This window comes from Podarcis bocagei (genome assembly GCF_964188305.1).
Source record: "Podarcis bocagei genome assembly, chromosome: 17".
In the NCBI taxonomy this organism is placed as follows: domain Eukaryota; kingdom Metazoa; phylum Chordata; class Lepidosauria; order Squamata; family Lacertidae; genus Podarcis; species Podarcis bocagei.
This window is the reverse complement of record NC_138143.1, coordinates 35,847,322-35,874,971: the sequence shown is the minus strand read 5'-3', so window position 1 is coordinate 35,874,971 and position 27,650 is coordinate 35,847,322. Positions and strand designations below refer to the sequence as shown.

Below are 27,650 nucleotides of genomic sequence, written 5' to 3'. Positions count from 1 at the left end.
CCTGTGGGGCCAGGCGGAGGGAAGAAGCCGCCACCCCCGGACTCTCCCGCCTTCTCACCATCGTTCTCGTCGCTGTGCCGCCTGCGCGACATGGCCCGGCTCCCGCCTCGCCAGCGGCGTCCAGGCGCGGGGAAGGCTCTGCCGAGGGCGTCCCGCGAACTCGCAACCGCCGCTCTCTCGCCGGAGGCCTCGGCCGCCGCCGCCGCCGCCGCCGCCGCCGCCTCACAACGCCCGCCCGGAAACCGCGCGCGGAGAGCTCCGTCCTCCTCGCCTCCCTCCCTTCCGGAAGCCGCTCGCAGGCTTCTTCCGGTAGCCGCAGACTGTGGGCGAACCAGCTCAGCTCTGAGGTGAAGGGGGCGGGACAGGAAGCGAGCAGGAGCTCTTCCGGGGCAGCCAGGAGTAAGGGAAGGTCTGCAAAGTGTCGGCCTTCCTCGGGAACGAACGAAGCGCGCAGAACCGGTTGTTGTTTTTTTATGTCAGCCTTCTTTGGACTCATGTTCCATGTTTTCATTCATATTGCAGTTATAATCATTATTTTTATTTGGAGTCCTGTTTCATTTTTTAATTCATATTGCAATTTTAATTATTTTTCTTTCGAATCGTTCAATTTTTTAATTCATATTGCAATTTAATTTTTCTTGGGAATCATGTTTGATTTTTTAATTCATATTACAATTTTAATTATTATTTTTCTTGGGAATCGTGTTTCGTTTTTTAAATTCGTACCGCAATTTTAATTATTATCTTTCTTTGGAATTTCATTTCTTAATTCATATTGCAATTTTAATTATTATTTTCATGTGCAATCAGGTTTCATATTTTAATTCATATTGCAATTTTAAGTATTCTTTTTCTTGGAATCATGTTTCATTTTAAAACTATTATTTATAAATAATCCTTCACCCCGTGATACAGCGGGTGGCGTTTTGCTGCTATTTGATTTTTAAAGAAGGCAAACATTTCAGTGCAGGCTGCAAAATCAGAACATACCTGCAAGGTGGAAACAGGCTCTAAATTCAGCAGCAGCTGTCTCCAGGTTTGGTCTTCAACTCAGACCAAGGCTGCACTCTTATCATGGAATCATAGAGTTGGAAGGGACCCCAAGGGTCATCTAGTCCAACCCGCTGCAATACAGAAATCTTTCGCCCAACATGGACCTCAAACCCACAACCCTGAGATGAAGAGTCTCATGCTTTACCAACTAAGCTATCTCTCACCTGGGAGCATCACATTGAACTTTATAGGAAATGACACATTACTGTTCAAAAATTTTAAAAATCCCAGTGTGCTGTGGTCAAGGATCCAGGTCCGGGGTATGACTATGCAAATAAGAGTAGACTTGAATGTCCCCATATTTGTGCCACTACAAATCACATACACACATCTCCCAAAAAATATCCTTTATGAGGTAGCAGTGCCTGCTTTTCACTTGTTTAATTTTTCCTTACTTTGTGTAATACCCAGCCCAATGAAGCTTGCTCACTATACTGTGGACATTTTGTTTGGGTCTGATACTGGTATTACTCAAGTGTGAGTTTCAGAATTTTCTTACGCACATTCAGATTATTAAAAAGTAGACATGGTTAAGATCGCGCTATAATATTGTGTCTGCTCTTTGTGTATTTTTTCTCTTGATTTGACGCCATGTTACACACACACACACACAATGCTATTTTTCTAGAAAAATAGGTGCTGGTATTCACCATGAAGTTGTTACAGTAAGTGTCACACTTTTAACAACAACGAAGAGGTGCCAGTACTGCGTACCATTGAGTATCGTCTAAAAAAAGGACACTGTGTGTGTGTGTGTGTGTGTGTGTGTGTGTAAAACAAATTATAGAATGTTGAGATTGTATTTAAAAAAAAAAAAGGCTATATTTCCACTTGTCACCTTTCTTGGGTTTGGTGAACTATTTCAAATATATTTGTTAATTAAAGATGTTAAAATCAAAACAATTTTAAAATAAATATATATTTATTCTTAAAGAGACAAGCACAACAAAATTTAGTATTCAGGTGTTGAGAAACGTAGCTTAAAATACACAGAAGACGACACCTGGGGAAAAAATCCATCAGGGTTCTTTCATCTGTGGGAAAATGATTGCTTGTACATAAGAGCATGCATTCATCTATACAAAATTTAAAGCAGATATATGTCAATTGATAAACTCAAAATTAAAATTAACAATGAAAACTCCACGATTGGTTTTAAAAAAATCATTTGAAATACACTTTCTTTCATTTTCTATTAATCCATAAAATTACAAAATAAACCATTTATTACACATTGGAATCATAATTTGTTATTTGAAGTACGTGGTTTGTTTCTCTAACCTTTTGCTGCAGGTTCTGCTTAACGATATCAATATGGAAATACTCAGTAAAACTGGCCAAATCTATTATCAGGCAAAATCCATCTCATAGGAAACTGGGAAAATATTCTTTTGAGGTGGAGTTTGCCCGATAATGAGCAAACTGCATTTCTCTGACCGGCTTCACGCTACTCTGCTCTTAATTGAAAGTTTTACTGAGTTTCTGCGCAGTGCAAAATGTCTGCATCATTTTAGCAAGTGAGACCTGCAGAGTGCAGAGTGTTCCTATCTAATGGACAATCCTGTTGTGTCTCTGTTTGTCTGGGATTGAGTGGAGACTGGCCAGAATTACCCACTCCCAAGAGGCTGGCAGCTGCATCTACATGAGTTTAGCCTCTGCTCTGGGCTTCTCTCCTTCCAAGCAGACACCCCCAGGAACAGTAATTCATGCAGAAGCATAGAATTGTAGAGTTGGAAGGAACCCAAGGATCATCTACTCCAGTCCTCTGCAATGCAGGAATATGCAGCTCATGGCCGGATTTAGGTTTGATGAGGCCCTAAGCTACTGAAGGTAATGGGTCCTTTATATGCCCAGCTGTCCTTTGTCAACAATAAATTTTCGCTGTTTTTTGCACTGAATATATGCTATATGGTCATTTATGGACCTAATAAGTATCTAAAGCCATTTGCACAAAACAAAATATGTATTTTATCAAGGTAATTGATATAGAAATGAGCAAACCAGTGACAGTGGCGTAGCGTGGGTTGTCAGCACCCGGGGCAAGGCAAGTAATTTGCGCCCCCTAACCCGTGGATTTGTGCCCCCTAACCCTAACCCCCAGATGTTGCGCCCGGTGCGGCTGGCCCCCCCTGCACCCCCCACGCTACGACACTGACCAGTGATATTTTAGGGAGCAGGTGGGGCCCATTACTTACATCATAGGAGCCTACACAATACAAAACAAAACACTTTTGCTGTATGTAGGTTTTATTTTGGTTTTTTTTTAATCTTATATTTTGGAAATGTACATCCAGGTTTTTTCCCCCCTTTAAATTTAAATTGGGGCCCCCAAGAGAGTGCGGCCCTAAGCTATATAAGCTTGTTTGGGCTTTTCTGGCCCACGTAGGACCAGTCTGGATAGTTGGCCTTGGTGAAGATTTGATGTCCCCCCCCCCCCAAAAAAAAACAGTTTTTGATCTGGGCTTCCACTGAAATGAGACTGCATTTTAAGTAGTATTTTAATCTTGTTTTGAAGTTGTATTTTAATCAATTGTTTTTATACCTGATGTTAGCTGCCCTGCACCCGGTCTTGGCCGGGGAGGGAGGGTGGGGTGTAAATAAAATTAAATAAATAAATAAAAATTTGGCACTGTCTATCCCATAGAGGGATCGAACCTGCAACCTTGGCATTATCAGCACCACGCTCTAACTAACTGACAAGCACAGAGAGTGGGCTCCCCTGGCACATAAACCTCTTTCGGTGGAAGAGTGAAGGGTGGCACTGCCTCCAATTTTCATTCAGTTTTGTTGTTGTTTTAAAGGAAAGGCTGCTTCTGCTATCAGAAATTTTGGAAATACTGGTTTCGGGTTCCAGAGATTTGCCTGTTAGGATGTCCTTACAGGCTGCTAGCCTTTTCCCCTTGCAGAGAGAGCGCCACCCCCACCCAGCTTTTGTCTCCTCTTGCCATTGCAGGCTTGTTGTTGTTGTTTAGTCGTTTAGTCGTGTCCGACTCTTCGTGACCCCCTGGACCAGAGCACACCAGGCACTCCTGTCTTCCACTGCCTCCCGCAGTTTGGTCAAACTAATGCTGGTAGCTTCGAGAACACTGTCCAACCATCTCGTCCTCTGTCGTCCCCTTCTCCTTGTGCCCTCCATCTTTCCCAACATCAGGGTCTTTTCCAGGGAGTCTTCTCTTCTCATGAGGTGGCCAAAGTATTGCAGAATCAGCTTCACGATCTGTCCTTCCAGTGAGCACTCAGGGCTGATTTCCTTACTCAGAAGGACTCCCCACTGATTTCTGTAGGGCTTATTCGCAGATAGGTCTTGAAAGACATTGTGTGTTTTAGAGGGTGCAATTTGCTTACCAAGCCCCACAGTTGTTGTTGAGTCGTTTAGTCGTGTCCGACTCTTCGTGACCCCATGGACCAGAGCACACCAGGCACTCCTGTCTTCCACTGCATCCCGCAGTTTGTTTCCCCCAAAAAAGTTTTTATTGGTTTTCACAACATTATAGACAAACAAACACATAAAACAAACAAACATAAATCATAACCTTATTAAAAATTACACTTACTAACATTGTTAAGTGACTTCCTCGCTTCCCCTTGGTTGGATTTCATTGCGTGTCTTTCTAACGGTTTTCCAAATAACAGTACTTAAAGTAATTTAACTTAAACATTAACATCCTTAGATCTTCACATTATGAAATTAAACATATTAATTCATCACTTAACTTAAACAAAATCCTAAGCCAATTAAGTATCTGCAAGCTGTTTTCAGTTAGTTTAACTTAACATATTTATGGTAACTAAGTCATTATTAAATTTGATCTAATCTTCCTGATACTCCTCCTCCTGGTCGCGGACTCTTCCAGTTAGGTCGGCTAGCTCCAAAAAATCTGTCTTTCCAGTGAGCACTCAGGGCTGATTTCCTTCAGAATGGATAGGTTTGCTCTTCTTGCAGTCCATGGGACTCTCCAGCACCATAATTCAAAAGCATCAATTCTTCGGCGATCAGCCTTCTTTGTGGTCCAGCTCTCACTTCCATACGTCACTACTGGGAAAACCGTAGCTTTAACTATACGGACCTTTGTTGCAAAAGGCTGTGAATTGCAAGGAGTCCCTCAAGTGCAGCTTTCCCAGGGAGGAGCCGGGTGGGAGGGGAAAAGACATGCTTTCCCTTAGCAGAGAGAGTCAGCAAATTCAGCTGCCTGCTCGGGAGGGGAAGGAGCCGCTTCAGAGAACAGCTGGATCAGAGATCTCCTGGGGACACAGGGAGCTTTGCAAGGTAAAAAGGGGCGATGGAGCAATAGCAGGGAGAAGGGAGAGGAGCGCTGGGATGCAGCAAACAGAACAAGGCAGAAAGAAAATCTGGAAAGGAGTGGTGCTGCCTTGGCTCATGATCGCTCCCATTGAATTCTGTGGGACACCGGGTCAATGAGTTGCAGCAGTCTGGAGAGGGGGCAAAGCCTATTTAGCCAAGAAACAGCACAGATGATTTCTTTGAACTACTCACTTTTGCTTCCTCTCATTCACACGACTGTGGAAAGAGCGAAGCACAACTTTTGGAAGCAGCCGAACTTTTTGGGGGCAAATTCTGGCAGCCAACAACCTCTCCAGCTTGCTTGCCGTAAACATGGGTCTTTTTCGCTTACGGAATGATGCTTTAAAGCACTTCGATCGTGCGGCACCTTTACAACAACCCTGTAAAGCAGTCTGGTACTCTTACGTGCTTATTGCAAGCGTGGGGAGGGTGGGATTCTGGGGGATAGTGTCCTGCCACAGACGCCCACCCACCCCTTGAGAGATGGGCAAGCTGCTTCACACAGCACTAACTGTGGAACTGGATCCCAACAAGAGGCAGGGATGGCCAGCAATTTGGATAGTTTTAAAAAAACAGAGAAATCCATGGCAAATACAGTATAGCTATCAAAGTCTGCTTGCCACAATAGCTATTTTGTACCTCCACCGTCATTCAGAATCACACTGTCCACAGGTGAAGACAGAGCTTAATAAGAAAGAGAGATCATGGCATATTCTGAGAGATCGCGGCATATTCCTCAGCTGCAAGGTGAAGTTATCAGTCTTGCCACCTTCCCCCACGTTTCAGGTGGACTTTTTCTACCTTTTTATTTTATTTTTTTAAGTGCCACATGTTGCTTCCATGGTGAACAAGGAGGCTATTTCAGACATTAGCCTGGGAAGGAATGATTTGGACTGATCACAATGAGGATGCTTTCAGACATAGACCCACTGCCCTAAAACATCATGCCTGCCTCTGCTCTTTGCTTTCCACATTTTCATATATTGTGCTCCACCTCTGCTTATATATATATATATATATATATATATATATATATATATATATATAGTAAAGGTAAAGGGACCCCTGACCATTAGGTCCAGTTGTGGCCGACTCTGGGGTTGCGGCACCCATCTCGCTTTATTGGCTGAGGGTGCCAGCGTACAGCTTCAGAGTCATGTGGCCAGCATGACTAAGCCGCTTCTGGCAAACCAGAGCAGCGCACGGAAACGCCGTTTACCTTCCCTCCAGAGTGGTACCTATTTATCTACTTGCACTTTTACATGCTTTCGAACTGCTAGGTTGGCAGGAGCAGGGACCGAGCAACGGGAGCTCACCCTGTCGCGGGGATTCGAACTGCCGACCTTCTGATCAGCAAGTCCTAGGCTCTGTGGTTTAACTATATATTCCTCTTTTGGAATGATCTCTCTTAGGTCCCAGAGAAGAACTTATGCCCAGCTGCTGTGACGTAGCAATGACCTCTTCTTTGTCGCTACCTGATGGAGACAGTACCGCGGAATTTTGCATTTTAACATTTGCAGACCTGGAGCTGAAAGATCACGGTCCTTCCCCACCCGAGGGCCACCTGAAAGCCGAATTAGATGCCAGGGCCCGAAAGAAGTATGCGTCCGCAAAGAAAAAGGTATTTGGTGTCTGGTTCACACAGTTAGAATGTACGCAACCGTCTAGTGATATGAAAATTGTTGTGCAGATGGCAGCTTCTTGGTATTGGTCCTGAATAGGGTAACTGTGCCCCTGAAGGACCAGGTGCGCAGCCTGGGAGTCATTCTGGACTCACAGCTGTCCATGGAGGTGCAGGTGAATTCTGTGTCCAGGGCAGCTGTCTGCCAGCTCCATCTGGTACGCAGGCTGAGACCCTACCTGCCCGCGGACTGTCTTGCCAGAGTGGGGCATGCTCTGGTTATCTCTCGCTTGGACTACTGCAATGTGCTCTATGTGGGGCTACCTTTGAAGGTGCCTCAGAAACTGCAATTAATCCAGAATGCGGCAGCTAGACTGGCGACTGGCCGCCGAAACAATATAACACTGGTTCTGAAAGACCTACATTGGCTCCCAGGACGTTTCCGATCACAATTCCAAGTGTTGGTGCTGACCTTTAAAGCCCTAAATGGCTTCAGCCCAGTATACCTGAAGGAGCGTCTCCACCCCCATCGTTCTGCCCGGGCGCTGAGGTCCAGCTCTGAGGGCCTTCTGGTGGTTCCCTCTTTGCAAGAAGTGAGGTTGCAGGGAACCAGTCAGAGAGCCTTCTTGGTGGTGGCGCCCACCCTGTGAAACGCCCTCCCATCAGATGTCAAAGAAATAAAACAACTATCTGACTTTTAGAAGACATCTGAAGGCAGCCCTTTTTAGGGCAGTTTTTAATGTTTGATGTTTTATTGTGTTTTTAATATTCTGTTGAGAGCTGCCCAGTGTAGCTGGGGAAACCCAGCCAGATGGGCGGAGTATGAATAATAAATTACTATTATTATTTAAACCTCCCCAACTTTCCCCGTATCAAATCTGTTCTGTAGAGCGTTAGAGACCTAGGAGGAGGATAAAAGTAGGGTGTCAGCGTGTTCAGAGAGTCAGTGCTCTTTGAGCGGGGGGGGGGGGGATGTGGTTCGAATGTGCATAGTATGACCACAGTCTTTGCCTTCTCCAGTGGAAAGGTGGTCTGTGCCCAAAATTCTCCCTTTGTCGTTTTCGCAGGCCTTTGCTCTCTTCGTCAAAGCCAAGGAAGTGGTAGCTGACACTTGCTGCCCGATGTCTGCTTGCCAAAGGGCGATTTCCTGGAGATGCTGCCAAGAAACTTTCAAAGACCTGACTGGCATTCACAGGCATGTAGCGGCGCAGCATTCGGGCGCTGTGGGGCAGCAGACCTCCATGATCCTGAAACAGATGGCACGCGGTGTCAGTGTCACAAGTAGCCCAGTTTCGTCAGCAGATGAAACATCCAGGAATAGCAGGCCCCTGTACAGAAGCCAAGAGATGTTCCAGAAGCTTCCAGACACAAGCCATATCGATATCAATGAAATGACAAGGTAAGAGGTTGTTTTGTTTTGTTTTTGTTTTTTAACAGGCACAAACAGCACCTGGGAATGCACAGTTCAGCAAATTCCAGTTTATCCTCTCCCCTACATCTTAAATTCAGATCTCCAACTTTCTACATCAGTTTGCAGTTTTTTAAAAATAAGGTCACCCCGATAATAATCATATTATTATTTATACCCCGTCTACCTGGCTGGGTTGCCCCAGCCACTCCCCAAAATTTGTCAGCATTGTTAGTGTGCATTTATACTAATATACTGTGAAATTTTGCCTAAAAATAGATGCCCTCTGTATGATCGAGCTGAGATTCCTGGATAGCAAGGGTTGCACTAATAATAATAATAATAATTTATTATTTATACCCTGCCCATCTGACTGAGCTTCCCCAGCCACTCTGGGTGGCTCCCAACAAAATATTAAAATACATCAAACATTAAAAGCTTCCCTAAGCAGGGCTGCCTTCAGATGTCTGAAGACATCTAGACGACTCGCAGGGTCCCTTCCAGCTCTACAATTCTATGATTCTATGGACACTTCTGCAAGCAATCCATTTTTGTATGCTGTTTTCACTAATATATGTGAGCGGTTTCCCTCGTTTTTGGTTGGCGAAATACACAGGAAAATTCAGTGAAATACAAAAGTCAAAGGACAGCTGCATGTTGGGTCATGTATTGGACGGAATTTAACGTTGAGCTGACACAGTTGTTATGTCAGTGCAAGCATTTCTGCTTCCAGGGAGACTGATCTCCCTTCCTCCCCCTGCGTACTGTTCCATGGGTTCTCCTGACCCTCTAACATGGATTTGGGGGAGGCGTGGGGGGGGCACGCAGTGGGGAGGAGATGGGAGAAAGCCCCATCCCACTAGCAGGAGTCTGGCCCTTTGTTTTGGGAAGTGCAAACGAAGCCAGTTTTCTCCCCCAAGCCTTACTACTGACCCTGCACAGTTTCCATGTCTTTGTGCTGCAAAGCGGTCTATATACTTGGATAATAACTTTTCAGGTGTTATATGGCCATTGCGGAAGACATAGTTTTTCTTACGTAAGCCTCTCCCTGCTCCCCCTTTGTTGACAGTGACGGTGAGCCTGGCCAAGTTTTGCTGTACTATTGTTACTGCGAGGTAGCAGATCCCCAGGGACTCTGTGACTGGCAGAGGGCTTTGTGCCAACACCTGCATCTCACGGGCAAGGTAAGTAATTCAGCGCACTACACGGCGAAGAGTTGCAGCAGATTGGCTGTCCAGAGCTATCCCCACCAGCAGACCTGGCAGGCTAGGGGCGCTTCCCATATCAGGAATCTCCTATCTGTTCAGACACCTTACAAGAGCCACTGTGGTATAGTGCAGGGCTGATATGGGACGCAGGTGGCGCTGTGGTCTAAACCACTGAGCCTCTTGGGCTTACCGATCAGAAGGTCGGCGGTTTGAATCCCCGCGACAGGATGAGCTCCCGTTGCTCGGTCTCTGCTCCTGCCAACCTAGCGATTCATATCACGCCAGTGCAAGTACATAAATAGGTATCACTGTGGCAAGAAGGTAAACAGAGTTTCCATGCACTCTGGCTTCCGTCACAGTGTTCCAGAAGCGGTTTGAGAGCCAGTGTGGTGTAGTGGTTAAGAGCGGTAGACTCATAATCTGGTGAATCGGGTTCGATTCCCCGCTCCTCCACATGCAGCTGCTGGGTGACCTTGGGCCAGTCACACTTCTTTGAAGTCTCTCAGCCACACTCACCTCACAGAATGTTTGTTGTGGGGGAGGAAGGGAAAGGAGAATGTTAGCCACTTTGAGACTCCTTAGGGTAGCGATAAAGCGGGATATCAAATCCAAACTCTTCTTCTTCAAACTCTTCTATAAGGGCTGCATATGGGAGTAGATCAGCCTTTGCCATCCTGGTGCTTTCCAGAGGCTCTGGACTACCATTTCCATCGGCTATGCTAAACGGAGCTGATGGGAGTTGTAGTCCAAAGCAACTGGTGGGCAACAGGTTGGCGAAAACTGGAGTGGATGGTGCTTAAGAAAACCAAAGCTGTGAAAAGAAAATGTTGGTGCCTTCTGCTTTGTCATGTGTGAGCTGTGGTGCAGTCAATCAGTAAGGTGCAGTCAGTTACAGCATGGGACGTGGGTGGCGCTGTGGTCTAAACCACTGAGCCTCTTGGGCTTGCTGATCAGAAGGTCAGCGGTTCGAATCCCCGTGACTGAGCTCCCATTTCTCTGTCCCAGCTCCTGCCAAACTAGCAGTTCGAAAGCACGCCAGTGCAAGTAGATAAATAGGTGCCACTGTGGCGGGAAGGTAAACGGCGTTTCTGTGCACTCTGGTTTCCGTCACAGTGTTCCATTGCACCAGAAGCGGTTTAGTCATGCTGGCCACCTGACCCGGAAAGCTGTCTGTAGACAAACGTCGGCTCCCTCGGCCTGTAAGTGAGATGAGGGCCACAACCCCATAGTCGCCTTTGACTGGGTGTAACCATCCAGAGGTCCTTTGCCTTTACTGTTTACCTAGTGTAGGCCTGGGTGCAAATCATGATGCATTTGCAATGCGAAAATCATACTGCGAAGCCAGCTAATGCCTCTACATAGCTCCATCCTGATTTCAGACATTGTGATACACCAGTATATTGTGATGTTTCGCGGGTGATACATCACAAAGTTGAAACCCAGATATCGCCCAGTCCTGCTGTTCCCTTCTACATAAAAAGGTAAAGGGACCCCTGACCATTAGGTCCAGTCGTGACCGACTCTGGGGTTGCGGCGCTCATCTCGCTTTACTGGCCGAGGGAGCCGGCATACAGCTTCCGGGTATGTGGCCAGCATGAGTAAGCCGCTTCTGGCGAACCAGAGCAGCACACGGAAATGCCGTTTACCTTCGGAGCAGTACCTATTTATCTACTTGCACTTTGACTTTGTGCTTTTGAACTGCTAGGTTGGCAGGAGCTGGGACCGAGCAACGGGAGCTCACCCCGTCGCAGGGATTTGAACCGCCGACCTTCTGATCGGCAAGTCCTAGGCTTTGTGGTTTAACCCACAGCGCCACCCGAGTCCCTCTTCCCTTCTACAGAGTTCCATCCTTATTTCAGACATCGTGATGTATTGGTGCATCGCGGCATTTAGCTGGTGATATGTCTCAACACTGAAAACCAGATATCGCCCAGCCCTAGTATAGCGTCAGGCTTTGAGCACACTGTACCTTTAAAGCACAGTGGAAGTTCCTTCCCTTGCCCATCAATGAATTCTGGGCACCGTAGTTTGTTAAGGGTTGCTGGGAATTGTATCTCTTTGAGGGGGAAACTGTAATGCCCATAATTCTTCAAGGGGAAATAATGTGCTTTGAATGTGCATAGCTTGTCAGACTTCCTTCTTCTTCTTTGGCAATCACTCATCGCCGAGTAAGATTGTCTTCCATAAACACGGTCTTAGCAGGGAGTTCGTAAGTGACTGTGGAGGCCAATTCTGGATCCACACGTCCTTCCACAGTGGGGACATAGGTTTCCGGGTGGGAGCTGATCACGGCGAGGGTTTGCCAAGCGTGCCTTCCTCTTAGCACGTTTCTCCCTTGCGTCCTGAGTTCGAGCGTCTTCAAAGCCCATGACACCTTTGGTAAAAGCTGTTCTCCAGCTGGAGCACTCGTAGCAGGCCAGTGTTTCCCAGTTGTCGGTGTTTATACTACATTTTTAAAAGATTTGCCTTGAGAGAGTCTTTAAACCTCTTAGGGGACTAGGACCGGGTAGGACCTAGGGTTCAAATCCCCACTCAGCCACAAAGCTGACTGGTCTCTTAGCCTAACCTACCTCACAGTGTTGTTGTGAGGATAAAATGGGGAGTGAGGAACCATGCATGCCACCTTGAGATCCTTGGAGGGATTGTGGGCTATAGATTCAATCATAAATAAATCACATTAGTTCCAATGAGGAACTAATTTTCCTGAAATCCAATCCTTTGGAGAGTAAGTCCACCAAAGGCGTTATACAACCTGTGATAGCTTTTTCCTTGGATTAATTACATGCAGCTGTGTGCAATGTGTCGTTTGGTCTGGAAGGCCAAAATCCAATGCATTCTTTCTTGGATGTAAGCCAATCAGTTGCACTTTACTTCTGGGTAGGCCTGAGTTTCACATCTCGCCTCCTGTCCTTTCCTTCTTGGTTGGTTTCCAGGTGCGAATAGCTTCTGAAGGAATCAACGGAACCGTTGGTGGGAGCAAGATGGCTACTAGCCTTTACATGGAGGCGATGTTGTCTCATCCCCTCTTTAAAGGCATTTTGACAAGGGAGGATTTCAAGGTGAGAGACCTGATCTGGTTGGCATGATGCGGAAGCGCCCATTCCTGGTCCTATAGCGCGCATTTCTTGAAGTGCCCTTTCCTCCCCACTTCTAGGGTGGAAGGCAGAGAATCCAGTCATAGGCAGAGCCAGAGCTCCAAAAGAATGGATTTACAGCGTGAGACTGTCAAATCCACTTTAAATGGGCAAACCTAAATGTGCTGCTGAACGACGGAAACGTATCTGCAAAATAGTAGTTGCTGGCATCTATCTGTCTTGAGAGACAATGGAGTGTGCCTCCGGGGGTGAAGTCAAACTGCTGTGTTAGCGGCACCAAAGTGACCTCTCTGGGGCGCAAGCCTGGGCAGTGTATATGGAGGCCTCAAGCTGCCCAGATGGCAAGACCCTCCTCTCCGCCTGCCTGATGGGGTCCGAAGGAAAGCAGGGCAAGATGTTTGGCCCCAGCTTGGCTACAGGAGTCGCTGGAAGGAGACGTACAAGGCTCCACTCCAGATTTACTGAGCCTTTTCTTTTCCCAAAAATATGCTGCAAGGCCAGTAGAGGTTTAGGAGAGTTTTCCTTCTCCTGGATATAACAACAACAACAACAATAATTTGCACCTCACCCATCTGGCTGGGTTTCCCCAGCCACTCTGGGCAGCTTCCAACAAAGATTAAAAATACATTAAAATATCACACATTAAAAACTTCCCTGAATGTCTTCTGAATGTCAGGTACAGTCATACCTCGGGCTGAATGTGCTTCGGGTTGAGCACATTCGAGTTGCGCTCCGCGGCAACCTGGAAGTAACGGGAGTGCATTACTTCCGGGTTTCGCCGCTTGCACATGCGCAGACGCTCAAAAGGACGTCATGCGCAGAAGCTGCGAAAAACAACACGCGCGTGCGCGGACGTGCCGTCGCTAGATATGTTTGCTTCTGGATGCGAACGGGGCTCCGGAATGGATCCCGTTCGTATCCAGAGGTACCACTGTAGTTGTTTATCTTTTTGACATCTGATGGGAGGGCGTTCCACAGGGCGGGTGCCACTACTGAGAAGGCCCTCTGCCTGGTTCCCTGTAGCTTTGCTTCTCGCAATGAGGGAACCACCAGAAGACCCTGGGCGCTGGACCTCAGTGTCCGGGCAGAACGATGATTCTACCGTCCCAGGTTGACAAGCCTCATCACCTCATTTCCCTCTTCAGCAAGTACATAAACCGCCTTATAGCAACAGTCTGGCAATAGCCTTCAGCTCCAGGGGCTGATAGAGAAACATAGGGATGGGGAACTTCAGGTGCTGCTAGACTACAACTCCCATCATCCCTGACCATGGAGCACATTGGCTGGGGCTGATGAGAGTTGGAGTCCAACAACGTCTCCACTTGACCTGCTTGCAGCGTAGATCTATTGGTACCTGTTTCTTGTTGGTTTTCTCCCTGTTCCTCAGACCAGCGCAGGAGGAGCCCACTGTTTCACAGACCTTCGGGTTGGCGTCTTTGAAGAAATTGTGCCCATGGGAATCAACCCGCAGAAAGTCTCTTACAAAGAAACAGGTGTGGAGAATAATGGATATAATAATAGTTTATTATTTATACCCCGCCCATCTGGCTGAGTTCCCCCAGCTGCTCTGGGCGGCTCCCAACAGAATATTAAAAACACAATAAAAAATTCAAACATTAAAAACTTCCCTAATCTGGGTTGCCTTCAGATGTCTTCTGAAAGTCAGGTAGTTGTTTTATTTCTTTGACATCTGATGGGAGGACGTTTCACAGGGTGGGCGCCACTACCAAGAAGGCTCTCTGACTGGTTCCCTGCAACCTCACTTCTTGCAAAGAGGGAACCACCAGAGGGCCCTCAGAGCTGGACCTCAGTGTCTGGGCTGAACGATGGGGGTGGAGAAGCTCCTTCAGGTATGCTGGGCCCAGGCCAACATCTCTTGGCTTTAGAAGGACTGGGAATTGATGGGTAGGGGGCACCAAACACGGCAGGGGGCTGGTGGGGCAGAGGACAGGGAGCCCAAATCAATGAAAGGTGGAGCCAAAGCAATGGGGTTGTGCTAAAGAGTATATGAAAAAACATTGTTCTGGAGTTAGTATATTGGTATGTAATGAATGATGCTTTACAGGGTTAAAGAAAAAGAAAAATGGTGTAAAAAAAATAAAAAGTACCAAGGTGGAAGTAATCTAATTAGACACAACAATACAGTAAGAGTAAATTTTTTGAGGTCTCGGAACAAAGGAAGGAAGTCAATTTGTGTTTATGTACGTAATGATATGGTTTTTTTCTGTAGATGTGTGCTTTTTCGTTTTTGTTTAGTTTTGTTTTGTTTCCTTTGTTTTGTTTTTTTCCCCTTTTCCTTTTCTGTTTTTTTTTTATATATGTTCCGGGGATTTTTGTTTGTATAGCATTATTTTGGATTCAATGTTTGCAATTTTTGTTATGATTCTGCATTGAAAATTAAAAAAAATTAAAAAATGAAAAAAAGAAAGGTGGAGCCAAAGCTAGGGATGGGCGGAGCCGACTGAGTCTAATTTTGCCTTTCTCCTCCTTCCTGCTGAGTTCTCCTGAGACTAAGGTGGAAGTAGCTGACACCCAGAGCTCTGCCCCAGACCAGTTGTAAAAACTAGAAGGGAGGTAGGGGGCTGGCTCAGGTTGGTAGATCAGAGCCCCATTTGCCTTAATCGACAAGCTGCATTGGCTGAACACTGTAAAAGGAACTGGCCGCTGAATTGATGCCACAGTCTCTGTTTGCTTCCCCTTGCTCTGCCCTTGAAGAACCTGGTTTTCAGGACCTCTTCACCCAATTGCTATTGCAAAGGGAGACTTCAGGCAGTCCCAGTTCACGCACCCAAATTGTTGCTGCTGTATGGATTTGAAACACTTTAATGCAGTGGCGTAGCGTGGGGGGTGCAGGGGGGGCGGGCTGCACCGGGCACAACATCTGGGGGTTAGGGTTAGGGGGCGCAAATCCACGGGTTAGGGGGCGCAAATTACTTGCCTTGCCCCGGGTGCTGACAACCCACGCTACGCCACTGCTTTAATGTTATACCGAAAGCTGTCTCATCGGAAGGGGTTTCCTGTTTTGACGCAGGGTTACCCACACACAAAGGGCAGAGAGGAATGCTGTTTGAGTCTGAATTCAAGTTTGTTTTTTATACCTTTAGAACCTTTGTAAGCTATTTTCAATTGCTTGTAGGGATCCGTCTGACTCCGAAGGAGTTTCATCTAGAAGTGGAGAAATATCTCTCTCAGGGTAACAAAGGGCAGGCAGACACCATTTTGCTGGACTGCAGGAACTTCTATGAAAGTAAAATAGTAGGTGGCTTTTGAGTTGGCTTTTATTTTCTTCCTCGGGGATTCGAAAGTCTGAAGGAAGCAGATTTCGTCTTTCTTTAATTTATATCCCACCCAGGCAGTGGCGTAGCGTGGGGGGTGCAGGGGGGGCCGGCCGCACCGGGCGCAACATCTGGGGGTTAGGGGGCGCAAATTACTTGCCTTGCCCCGGGTGCTGACAACCCACGCTACGCCACTGCACCCAGGGCAGCAAATAACATGTGATAAAACAGTAGAAAAGCATATTAAAAACAATTCCCAAACAGATGCAGCCTGGGGAAGGATTTCAGCTTAAAGATTTGTTGAAAGAGGAAGGTCATCATCAGTAGTTGCCAAAAGGACAACACCTCCTCCTTTCTATTCCATCTGCTTTCTGCCATGTTTTAAAAATGATTTCATTTATAATATTTATAGCCTGCCTGTGGGACGCGGGTGGTGCTGTGGGTTAAACCACAGAGCCTAGGACTTGCCGATCAAAAGGTCAGCGGTTCGAATCCCCACGATGGGGTGAGCTCCCGTTGCTCGGTCCCTGCTCCTGCCAACCTAGCAGTTCGAAAGCACGTCAAAGTGCAAGTGGATAAATAGGTACCACTCTGGCGGGAAGGTAAATGGCGTTTCCGTGCGCTGCTCTGGTTTGCCAGAAGCGGCTTGGTCATGCTGGCCACATGACCCGGAAGCTGTACGCCGGCTCCCTTGACCAATAAAGCAAGATGAGCGCCGCAACCCCAGAGTCGGCCACAACTGGACCTAATGGTCAGGGGTCCCTTTACCTTAGCCTGCCTGTGGCACTTTCAGATGACCTGTTTATTGAGCATTCTTCATGCTTGCTTTGTAGGGTGGTTCGATGGTGTGGCGTCAATGCAAGCGCTATCCCACACTTCCCATTGCATTTCCCTGTCACTTTCCTTGCCGCAAACATTCCGATCTTGGGGGGAAGCAGGTTTCTTGTGCAATCCTTCCCAACTGCGTAGCCTGAATTTGCCAGTACGTGATTGAATCCCCACCCCGGAAATAGTGGCAGTCTGGAAGTGCCTCTTCATTCTCAATAGCAATAGGACACTGATGCAGAAACCCCACATGAGACGTCCCACTCTCCAGAAGCGTTTCAGTGGCCCCACTTTGCAAAACACTCAAGTTAAGCGGCATGCCTTTCTTGTGGCCCCCAGGGACATTTCCAAGGCTCTTTGGCTCCGGACATCAGGAAATTCAGCTACTTCCCCACCTATGTGGATGAGAACCTGGATCTTTTCAGGGGAAAGAGGATCCTGATGTATTGCACGGGAGGAATCCGTTGTGAGCGGGGCTCAGCCTACCTCAGGTCCAAGGTGAGCAGCTGCCTCAGGGGAAAGCACTCGGTCGAGAGAATTTGTGTGTTGCAGAGCACGTCTGGAGCAGTCAAATGTTCATAGCTTTGCTGGTTTGACACATAGGTCCACAAATTTATTAATTTGACTTTTTATTGATTTTCACAATTTTATAAACAAACAAACACATAAGACAGACAAACATAAATCATAGCCTTATTGAAAATTACACTTATTAACTTTGTTAAGGTACTTCCTCGCTTCCCCTTGGTTGAATTTCATTGCATATCCTTTTAACTGTTTCCCAAGTCACAATTCTTATAAAATTTAACTTAAACATTAACATCCTTAAATCTTCACTTTATGAAATCAAACATATTAATTCTCACTTAACATAAATAAAATCCTAAGCCAATTAAGTATTTTCTCTTCTTAAATTTGTGGACCTAATGTAAATAAATATAGGTCCACAAATTTAAGAAGAAAAAATGATGACAGCAGAATGATGACAGCACCGGGTAAACTTGCATTCAGCACTTGAAATAATTATTAAGAAGGAATGGAAAGGGCATAAAGTTCATCTACTCTAAATGCTCTGATTAGAGCTATCTCATCTGTAGCAGCACCCTTAGCTGATGAGCCAATACAGTGGTACCTCGGGTTCCATACGTTTCAGGTTCCATACGCTTCAAGTTACAAACTCCACTAACCTAGAAATATTACCTCGGGTTAAGAACTTTGCTTCGGGATGAGAACAGAAATTGTGCTCCGGCAGAGCAGCAGCAGGAGGCCCCATTAGCTAAAGTGGTGCTTCAGGTTAAAAACAGTTTCAGGATAAGAACAGACCCATAGCTGTCAAGCGTCCCTTATTTGGCAGGACAGTCCCTTATCCCAGCCCCATGTCCCGCTGCTGTCCCTTATTGATGAGGCTTCGTTTGGCTGCTGACTGGGCTTTCTGCCTTTGGCTTGGAAGGGTTCAGAAGTTGAACATACATGTGCCTGGAAAATCCCTTATTTTGGCTGCTGATCCCTTATTTTCGAAGCTGCTGGTCCCTTATTTTCAAATCTGTAAGTTGACAGCTATGAACAGACCTCCAGAACAAATTAAGTTCTTAACCTGTGGTACCACTGTATAACTTAGAGGAGGCAAAGAATCTGCTGCAACATCTCTTCAAAACATTTAATTTCTTTCCTTATAGAAACAAAGCTCTTTCAAGTGCCACCAGGAGTGGCTCAAGCCATTAGCAGACAGGAGAAGCCATCCTGTTATTTCCTGTGCTGTCTGTGTTTTAGCAAACCTCCCCCTAGAGACAAGGTCCTTTAAGGTTCGGAGATTAACGCTTGTCCTTTCAAGGCAGTTCACTGAGCTTAGAGGCAACAGATATTACACTTGAGGCCCTGCCGTGATAACCGAAGCAAATTGTCTCCTGTCATTTCACAGTTACCTGGCACAGAATCCCATCTCGCTTGGCTTTTGTTTTAAATAAATGCAAAGCTGGTTTCTCGTCTTCATGTTTAGTGGAAATGCATTTCTAAATGGGCAGGGGGTGCCCGTAAAAAGCTTTTTCAGTCAAGGAGCAGAGCTTCTGTGTTTTGGCTGGCAACGTCCTGGTTCCTCCCTCAGGAACATGGGTCATGTTTCCCTCAGTTTCCTATGTTGCAGCCCTGCTCCCTATGTGATCAGCATTCTGAGTCGTGCAGGGCATCTTCTTATGCATGTATAGAGCAGACTCCCCATGCACAGGGACGCGGGTGGCGCTGTGGGTTAAACCACAGAGCCTAGGACTTGCCAATCAGAAGGTCGGCGGTTCGAATCCCCGTGACGGGGTGAGCTCCTGTTGCTCGGTCCCTGCTGCTGCCAACCTAGCAGTTTGAAAGCACGTCAAAGTACAAGTAGATAAATAGGTACCGCTCCGGCGGGAAGGTAAACGGCGTTTCCGTGCACTGCTCTGGTTCGCCAGAAGCGGCTTAGTCATGCTGGCCATATGACCCGGAAGCTGTACGCTGGCTCCCTCAGCCAGTACATGAGCACCGCAACCCCAGAGTCGGTCACAACTGCACCTAATGGTCAGGGGTCCCTTTACCTTTACCTTTTACCCCATGCACAAGTTGTGAATGCAACAGCAGCAATGGTGGGAGCAGACGCAGCAGGGGCACTTTGCTTATTATATACTCAGCACCGAGCAACATGTGAAGAGGGCTTACGTGGAGCACAAGGTAAGGTGAGGCTGGCTCTGCGGTCTAAACCACTGAACTTCTTGGGCTTGCCGATCGGAAGGTCGGCGGTTCTAATCCCCACGACAGGGTGAGCTCCCGTTGCTCAGTCCCAGCTCCTGCCAACCTAGCAGTTCGAAAGTACGCCAGTGCAAGTAGATAAATATGTACCACTGCGGCGGAAAGGTAAACGGTGTTTCCCTGCGTTCTGGTTTCTGTCATTGTGTTTCGTTCTGCCAGCAGCGATTTAGTCATGCTGGCTACATGCCCCGGAATGCTGTCTATGGACAAACACCAGCTCCCTTGGACTGAAAGCGAGATGAGGGCCGCAACCCCATAGTCACCTTTGGCTAGACTTAACCGTCCAGGGGTCCTTTACCTTACCTACAGGGAGGGCCAGGACATTCAGTACAAGGATGTTCCCTCCCACTTCAGAAAATAAGCAGGTAGTGCAGGTAACAATAACCAAGCCAACTGCAGACTGGAGAGAAGTCTTTGCCTCTGTGTCAGAAATTAATAGTAACTCTTGGTGGTTTGGGGCTGTTCTGAAACAGGGCGTGTGCAAAGGAGTGTACCACCTCAAGGGTGGCATCCACAAGTACCTGGAAGAATTCCCAGATGGGTTCTACCGAGGGAAGCTCTTTGTCTTTGATGAACGTTATAGCATCTCCTCCAACGGCGATGTGATTTCAGGTAGGTGAGCCGCCTTTCCCGAGGGGCTTTTCTGACATTCGACCCTTTTCCCTTTCCTAGGCTTATTTGTAAACTTTAGTCCAGGGATGGGAGTGTATGGGGTTTTAGGGGAGGGGCAGTAGCTCTGGTGGGGGACACGCCATGCTCCTTCTGGGGTAGTTTGTCCTCCTTTGGTTCCCACCCAGCACTCAGCTCTTATCTGTGGCTCCTGGAAGCTATCAGAATGCAACAGCGTCCACACTCTGGAAATGGCTTTGACTGGGCGCCTAAACCTGGCGAAGGTTGTCAATCGGTCTCAAACTCTTGGTGAGTTAGGGACTTGTCCTATATGTGAAGACAGGCTCTGGCAGATTGAGCAGATGAGACCAATAGAGGTTACAATGGTCACGAAGGTCGTTTCTGCACATGCCGCAGAGGGAAGCAGATAACTGGGCACAGTAGTTGGGGTTGGGGTTATTTTCATTCGGGTATAACTGAAAATTATTATTACTATTATTATTATTATTATTAACTGATTTATTGGTTTATTTATAGTCTGTATAAGATACAGTGGTACCTCGGCTTACAGTCACTTCAGGTTACAGACGCTTCAGGTTACAGACTCTGCTAAACTAGAAATAGTACCTCAGGTTAAGAACTTTGCTTCAGGATGAGAACAGAAATCGCGCAGCAGCGGGAGGCCCCCATTAGCTAAAGTGGTACCTCAGGTTAAGAACAGTTTCAGGTTAAGAACGGACCTCCAGAACGAATTAAGTTCTTAACCCGAGGTACTACTGTATTGTTTTTTAATGTTTGATGTTTTATTATGTTTATATATATGCTTTAAGCCACCCAGAGTGGCTGGGGAAATAAATAATAATAATAATAATAATAATAATAATAATAATAATAATAATAATAATAATAATAATCCCTGTCTTGCTCCTTTCTTAGATCCCCTGCCTCATTCCCCTGGATCCCCACCTCACCTCCCGTCTTCCCTTTTGCCTATCTGTCAGGGACTGGCAGGGCTCTGAGGAGGGGTGGAAGGGGTAGCGGGGCCAGAGGCTGATCTAGGGGAAGGGGACAGTGATTTATGGGGTTCTGTGCCCCCTGCAAGGCAGGAGCCAGAGCTGGAGGATGGGGAGGGGGTCTGAACAGTCAGAAACGGTGGAGGGAGGACAGGACACACCAGGAGCTGAGGGAGTGATGGTGCCTGAAGTGAGGGGGCTGGCAGAATCCTCCCCTCTGCTGCTGCCCCCCAGGACCAGGAGGGGGCTTGAAAAAGCAGGCGCAGTAACACCTTCCATGGAGGAGAAGTCGCAAGTTACTTGTGCTGTGCCGGCGGACAAGAGGACTTAATTTTTGGGGGGTAGGCGTGGCCACCCATTGCTCGGAGCACAGGTCCAGAGAGGGGAACCAGCTTGCTAAACACCAGAAGTGTATTGTGCATGTTTGGTGCACCTTAGGACCTACTGTATGCTTGTGCTTTGTCAATAAAGACTCAAACCACCTGCCATTCATCCTCCTTGGGCCAGATGCGCTTAGGACTCCATCTTGGATCTGAGCACCTCAGCCAATGGCTGCTCAAGATTTTGCTTCTCTGCGAAATTAGGCAAGCCTAACCATAAATTTAATGGTTTAAGTGGGATTAGGATGGCAGCCTTGAGTCAATTTCTGCTGCAGAATAGAGCGGGGGGGGGGATTAAGGAGTGCCTTTCCTTCTTGCATTGGGGCAGCTTTTGTGGCTTGAACGCAGTGCTCTTTTTCCTGGGGGGACGCAGGGCTACGCATACCCCTAAACATTTTGTGAATTGAATGGGAGAAGAAACTATTTTTTTATGAATCATCAGTTCCGTTGCTCTCCCCAATGGCAGCCTCATTTCCTGTCACGGTGTTTCCTGAGTCTCAGGCGGAAGCGAGAGTATCCCTAAACATTTTTAAGGGGAAAAAGCATTGATTGAATGTGTCTTCAGCAGAAGTTACAATGAATGCAGAATAGAAAATTCATCTGGAGCAGGCTTCCTTAACCTCGGCCCTCCAGATGTTTTTGAGACTACAATTCCCATCATCCCTGACCACTGGTCCTGCTAGCTAGGGATCATGGGAGTTGTAGGCCAAAAGCATTGTAGGCCGAGGTTGAGGAAGCCTGATCTGAAGGGTCTGCCAGAGGACTTGGGGAGGGTGGGGTCAGCGGCAACCACAAATAGCGGCTATTGGCCGGAGATTTAACCCCCTCTTCCCTCTCTTCCTCCAGCCTGCCGTTACTGCGGGATGCTCTGGGACCAGTATCGACTTTGCTCCACCCAGCCCTGCCGCCAGCTTGTCCTGGCATGCCCGCAGTGCCAGCTGAAAGGGTTCACAGCCTGCTGCCCCCTCTGCCAGAAGAAAGGCCTGGCGCTAGCTTCAGCTCCTTCCGGACTCTCCTTCAAGGAGGAGTGTGAGTGCACCGGCACACGGCGGCAGGTGCCGGTGGAGCGCATCTAACCAAGGATCCCACCTCCTTGGACATCCGCTTGGGGTGCCCAAATCCCAGCTCTCTTTTCAGGGGATTTGAGGCAAGCAGCTCCATTCGGCAGCTTTGCTGACCTCCGGTTTCAGGCAGTTAATCAGGGCTTCACGGCAACGCTATCGCAACTCTCCGAACTAAATTAATGGTGCAAGCATGTACACACAACAGAACTCCCGTGGTGCTACACAACCGTTTCCTTGTGTGAGATGATCGCCCCTTCCCTTCAGGCGGGACGCAGAGCGCTGACAGAAAGCATCACTGCTCTGCTTCTCTGAACCAGGGCAAGACGACAGAGCGACAAGGCACAGTGAGGTGTAAAGAGGATTTCCATTAAAGGAAAAGCACACCACCGACAGGTAGACTCTCATGTGTATGTGCATTGGGAGGCTACAATGTGCTCTGGCTTCCAGCAAATGTGGGCCACCTATACATGCAGTGAGTGATGCGCTTGTAGGTATAGGCTGTGATCAGCCTGCAAGTTTCCCAGTCTTCCCTCCCAAAAGGTGAATTTTGGGTAGGAAACTGCACTGGTTCCCAGTTTTTGTGGAATCCCCACCACTGCATGGGCACCTGAAGAATCAAAATAATCAGAATTGTAGAGTTTGAAGGGATCTTAAGGGCCATCTAGTTCAACCCCCTACAATGCAAGAATCTCAACTAAAGCATCCATGACAAGATGGCCGCCCATCCTCTTCTTAGAAACTTCCAAGAAATGAGAGTCCACCGCCTTCTGAGGGACTCTCTCCCATTTCGAACGGCTCTCACTATCAGAAACCTTTTCCTGTTTAGTTGGAAACTCCTTTCTTTTAACTTGAAGTCATTGGTTCAAGTACTGCCCTCCAGTGCAGGAGAAAAAAAGCTTGCTGCATCCACCCTGTGACAGCCCTTTAGTTATTTGAATATGGCTATTGTACATCTCTCAAGTCTCCTCTTATCCTGGCTAAACATACCCAACTCCCTCCAACAGTTCCTTGGAAGGCCTGGTTTCCAGATCCTTGATGATCAGTGATGGCCAAACTTGGCCCTCCAGCTGTTTTGCAACTCCAACTCCCATCATCCCTAGCTCACAGGACCAGTGGCCAGGGATAATGGGAACTGTAGTCCCAAAACAGCTGGAGGGCCAAGTTTGGCCATCACTGTTTTAGATAGTAAATGACATCAGAGACCACAGGTTTGCAAGAGGACTCAGAAAGGGGACTTAAAAGTTCCTTAAAATGCACATATAGATGAGTAAAGGTGGTTAGCAGGTTCCAAAACAGGGGGGGGGGGCAAAACCTCTGTGAAGCAATTTGACATACTCCCCCAAATCCCACCACTTCGCTCTGGGTTAATGGGTTACAAACAGATTTTTTTCTCAGTAAGCAATTTACATGGAAATGAGCATGGAACTTCCACTATACAGTCATTACTTGGAAGTCCAACAGCCTAGTTCTCGAACGTTTTGGCTCCCGAACGATCGAAATACGGAAGTGACTGTTCAGGAAGTGAGCTTCCTGCAGCCAATAAGAAGCCACGCTTTGGTTTTCAAACGTTTTGGAAGTTGAACGGACTTCCAGAACGGATTCCGTTCGACTTCCAAGGTGCAACTGTATTCCGCTACATTCTAGAAGTGGCTTTTACTTCATGTAAAAGCTCAAACATAATGTGGAAATTAACAGCTAAGGAAATAAGATAAACTCCTGTGTGGATACAGCTTAGGAGACGCAGAATTATGCAAGGGAACAGAAGTTATTATATTTGCATAACATGCACAGGTTGTAGAAATCGGCCTTTCTTGGAGTTTTTATTTGCGGGTGGAGCAAAATTCACACAACCTTGGCTTAAAAGCGGAGGCTGTTCGGAAATGCAGCAAAACTGACCCGTAGTTTGGTGTCCTGCGGCTTCCAGGAAGGGCAGGCTTAATCAAGATGCGTCTCTGGCAACTGCCCAAAGTATAGACAGAACTGGTGGGAATATTGCAAATATACGTTTCTGCACAGTGCCTGTGGATCTAGTTGCAATTAGCACCTTCTTGCAAAAGGAGGCAGACCCCTCTGGACTCCTGGATCTGCAAGCAGGAGGAAATAATTGAGATTTGTGATGCAGGGTTTAAAGAGCCTAACAAGGCAATAATCAGATTCTTGATTCTTCTAGCAGGAATGGTTCAGTATCTATTTTCAGCCGAGGTGGTTGTTATGAGCAATGGTTTATTAAGGGGTAATTTACAAGCAGTGCAACATTACAAGGCTGGCTGCAACGGACCAGGCAGTGCTGCAATGAACCTGCCATTCATTTTATTAAGTTCCACAGAGGGTGCTGTGCCATGTTTGAAAGGGCCCCGAGCCAATCTCTGCTCCTCAGGGCCTGATAGTGCCCTGAGCTTTTAAGGGCAGCATCAACCTCTGCCCCTCTTTCCTGTTGATTTTGGGGGGATTCTTTGATGGGGCATATTGTGACACCGCCAAGGAGATTTTGCACCCAGGCAGGCAGCAACCTTCTCCTTTGGCAGAAGATGCATTTGATCAAAGGCAACAATAGTGAGGGCAGTTCTTGAAACAGAAGTGTGACAAATGAACAAAGCAGCCATTCAGAGGAATAAAGAGTCCAGACACTTCCTTGTGCTCATTAGAAGACGTTTTTTAAGAGAACAACATGTGCAAATTCACTGTTTTAAGGTCTTGGATTCTTCAGCAAGAGAGAAACAACCGACACCCCAGTCGGCAGCTGTCTTCTTGTGACTATTGCTTAAGGGGGGGGGGGAAGAGTGGCCTTACATTCTTTCTGTTGGGTGGGGGTGTAGAGACTTATTAACAGATGCTTTATAAACTTAGGTTGCAATGCAGGGCTGTGGATATTAGGCGACTGCAATTCACAAGTCCTTAAAAAAATAGCAATGCAAACTGGGTTGATAGAAATGCTGTCAAACTAGTAGCTTCTTTCTAATTCTTGGAGATTGTCAAAATAAAAATAAAAGTATTTTTTTAACATTTCTGCTACATTTGCAGAGTAGCATTGCATCCTTTTGTTGTTGTGAACTACTCATGCATATCACACCACACACAAAAATTCCATACCAAAATTAAGCTAGGGCCTATCAGCTGAAGCCATCTTTGTGCTATGATGTTATTTTGTCAGAATCCAAAATTAGCACCTTACTGTAAACAGGCTCAAACTGGGATTACTCAAACAAACAAACAAGAAGATGTCATTCTCCACACAATGATAATACGGGTCTTTGCCTACAATCACTATTTCGTTTAAACCTTCAGTGCGCAAGGATGTCATATGAAGAAGAAAGAAAAAGCAGGCACCACAAATTCTCTGCACTGTTTGCTCCACACCAAAGCGTTGCACTCCAGTACGAGCACGAGACTTCGCAATCCAGTGCCATCGGCACAGCCAAGAGCTACACTCCGGTCCGGCACTTGGGAAAAATGGGCCCGTTCAGGTCCTCAAGCCGCCTCTTCCTCACTGAAAAAAAAAGAAATACAGTTGAGGTAAAAGAGCTGCTATGTGCTTGTCTGGTTTGGGGGCAGGGCGTTTCCAGAGATGCTCTAAATCAGGCTTCCTCAACCTCGGCCCTCCAGATGTTTTGAGACTACAATTCCCATCATCCCTGACCACTGGTCCTGCTAGCTAGGGATCATGGGAGCTGTAGGCTGGAGGGCCGAGGTTGAGGAAGCCTGTTCTAAATTCTCAAATACTTTTTTCACACACAAGAATGTTTTGTGGTAATAAGCCAGCTAATCTCCTCTGGAAACAATCTAAACCAAGACGGCCATTTCGTAGTGACATCCATGCGAGGCCCTTTCTACACCACAAATTTATATTGGCTCGAGACTGCCTTTCTCCATCACTCAAGAATCCTAGGAATCTTAATTTGAGGAATTCTATTCCATACGCCACCACTGCCCCTTGTATTACAGTTCCAAGGAATGACCGCAAAGCCACATCACTGTGCAATCCCATAAATCAGGAGTGGCCAACTCCCAAGAGACTGCGATCTACTCACAGAGTTAAAAACAACCCCATTTTGGCGGGTTCAGGTCAAAGTTGTTCAGCTGTTTTTTAGGGAGGATAGCCCTGTTGAACTTCTTTGGGGGGAGCCAGTGATCTGCCAGTGATCTACCACAGACATCCAGTGATCGAACGGTAGATCACGATCAACCTGTTGGATGTGCCTGCCATAAATGTTTACTCAGAAGGAATCTCTATAATAAACTTTGGTGGCGGTTGTTCCCAGCTAAGTGTGGCGAAGATGGCAGCGTAGTCTTTGGTGAGGATATGCCTCAACTGTTTTGCCTCCCAGCTGAGAAGCCCTGGAAAGTTGTTCTATTCTGTGAAAGGACCAGGGGCTGGGGTCTCGGGTCCAACACAGAACAGGCCTTGGGAGTCTTTGAGATGAAGTCTTGCTAGTTCAGCCACGTGCTATTACGGAATGCAAAAGGCACAGAAGACAGATATGTTGTCTGAAAATGTAATGGGACAGCAGGAGTTTCTTTTGTTGCGTTAAGGCCTAAATCTGCACGTTTCCATTGTTGAGGGACATCTGAAGGAAGAACCAGTCACACGTCTATCGCAGAGGGGTCAAAGCAGGTCTCTGCAAATACCTGTTAGCAGTTTTGTGTGACACGACGAGTTGGGGACTGTCAGATGATACAGAACAAACGACAAAAATGAAGGCAGTCCTTTCTCAGGAACAGCCACAGAACCCTCTTGTTGCCTAGGCTGGTGAACAAGCCTGACCTGGAAACTTTTTTGGCGGGTGAAGTGATCTGCTCTGGCCAACGACCAGTGTCGAGAGGCTTCCTTACTGGCTGGCCTAGTCTCCCTGCAGATCCACACTTTGGCCAGAGCTAGATGGTGCTGCACAAGAATGAATTCGAACGTCAGGTCTTCAGGACCTGCTGCAAGTCCTGATCCCTCCAGGACTTAGTTTTCTAATCAACTCTGTGCTTGCAACAGGGCAGAACGGTACTGCCAGAATTGGCTCTAAGGTGCATGGGCT

At 47.1% G+C, this 27,650-nt stretch overlaps 3 protein-coding genes and 1 long non-coding RNA gene across 9 annotated transcripts in view; 2 read left to right on the top strand and 2 right to left on the bottom strand.

Annotated features, from left to right (window-relative positions):
• The window catches only part of NCBP1 (nuclear cap binding protein subunit 1), a 28,570-nt gene extending 28,348 nt beyond the window's left edge, over positions 1 to 222 (bottom strand). The window contains exon 1 of the mRNA XM_081176364.1: positions 59 to 222. Coding sequence (XP_081032490.1) covers positions 59 to 92 — 34 coding nt within the window. The 5' untranslated portion in view covers positions 93 to 222. The remainder of the gene's footprint in view (positions 1 to 58) is intronic.
• The window catches only part of LOC308577089, a 135,589-nt gene extending 110,192 nt beyond the window's left edge, over positions 1 to 25,397 (top strand). Inside the window, exon 2 of the long non-coding RNA XR_014003428.1 lies at positions 24,872 to 25,397. This is a non-coding gene — a long non-coding RNA (uncharacterized lncRNA). The remainder of the gene's footprint in view (positions 1 to 24,871) is intronic.
• On the top strand, positions 5,193 to 25,397 carry TSTD2 (thiosulfate sulfurtransferase like domain containing 2). Its single transcript, XM_081176617.1, has 10 exons — positions 5,193 to 5,320; positions 6,769 to 6,977; positions 8,045 to 8,376; positions 9,455 to 9,569; positions 12,527 to 12,652; positions 14,076 to 14,181; positions 15,825 to 15,943; positions 17,128 to 17,286; positions 20,034 to 20,172; positions 22,409 to 25,397. Exons 2-10 carry the CDS (start codon positions 6,786 to 6,788, stop codon positions 22,636 to 22,638), a joined length of 1,518 nt encoding a protein of 505 aa, XP_081032743.1. The 5' UTR covers positions 5,193 to 5,320; positions 6,769 to 6,785; the 3' UTR covers positions 22,639 to 25,397.
• The window catches only part of TMOD1 (tropomodulin 1), a 39,642-nt gene continuing 37,250 nt past the window's right edge, over positions 25,259 to 27,650 (bottom strand). For all 6 annotated transcript variants that reach the window (XM_081176827.1, XM_081176826.1, XM_081176822.1 and 3 more), the window contains one exon: positions 25,259 to 26,113. In XM_081176827.1, coding sequence (XP_081032953.1) covers positions 26,111 to 26,113 — 3 coding nt within the window. In that variant the 3' untranslated portion in view covers positions 25,259 to 26,110. The remainder of the gene's footprint in view (positions 26,114 to 27,650) is intronic.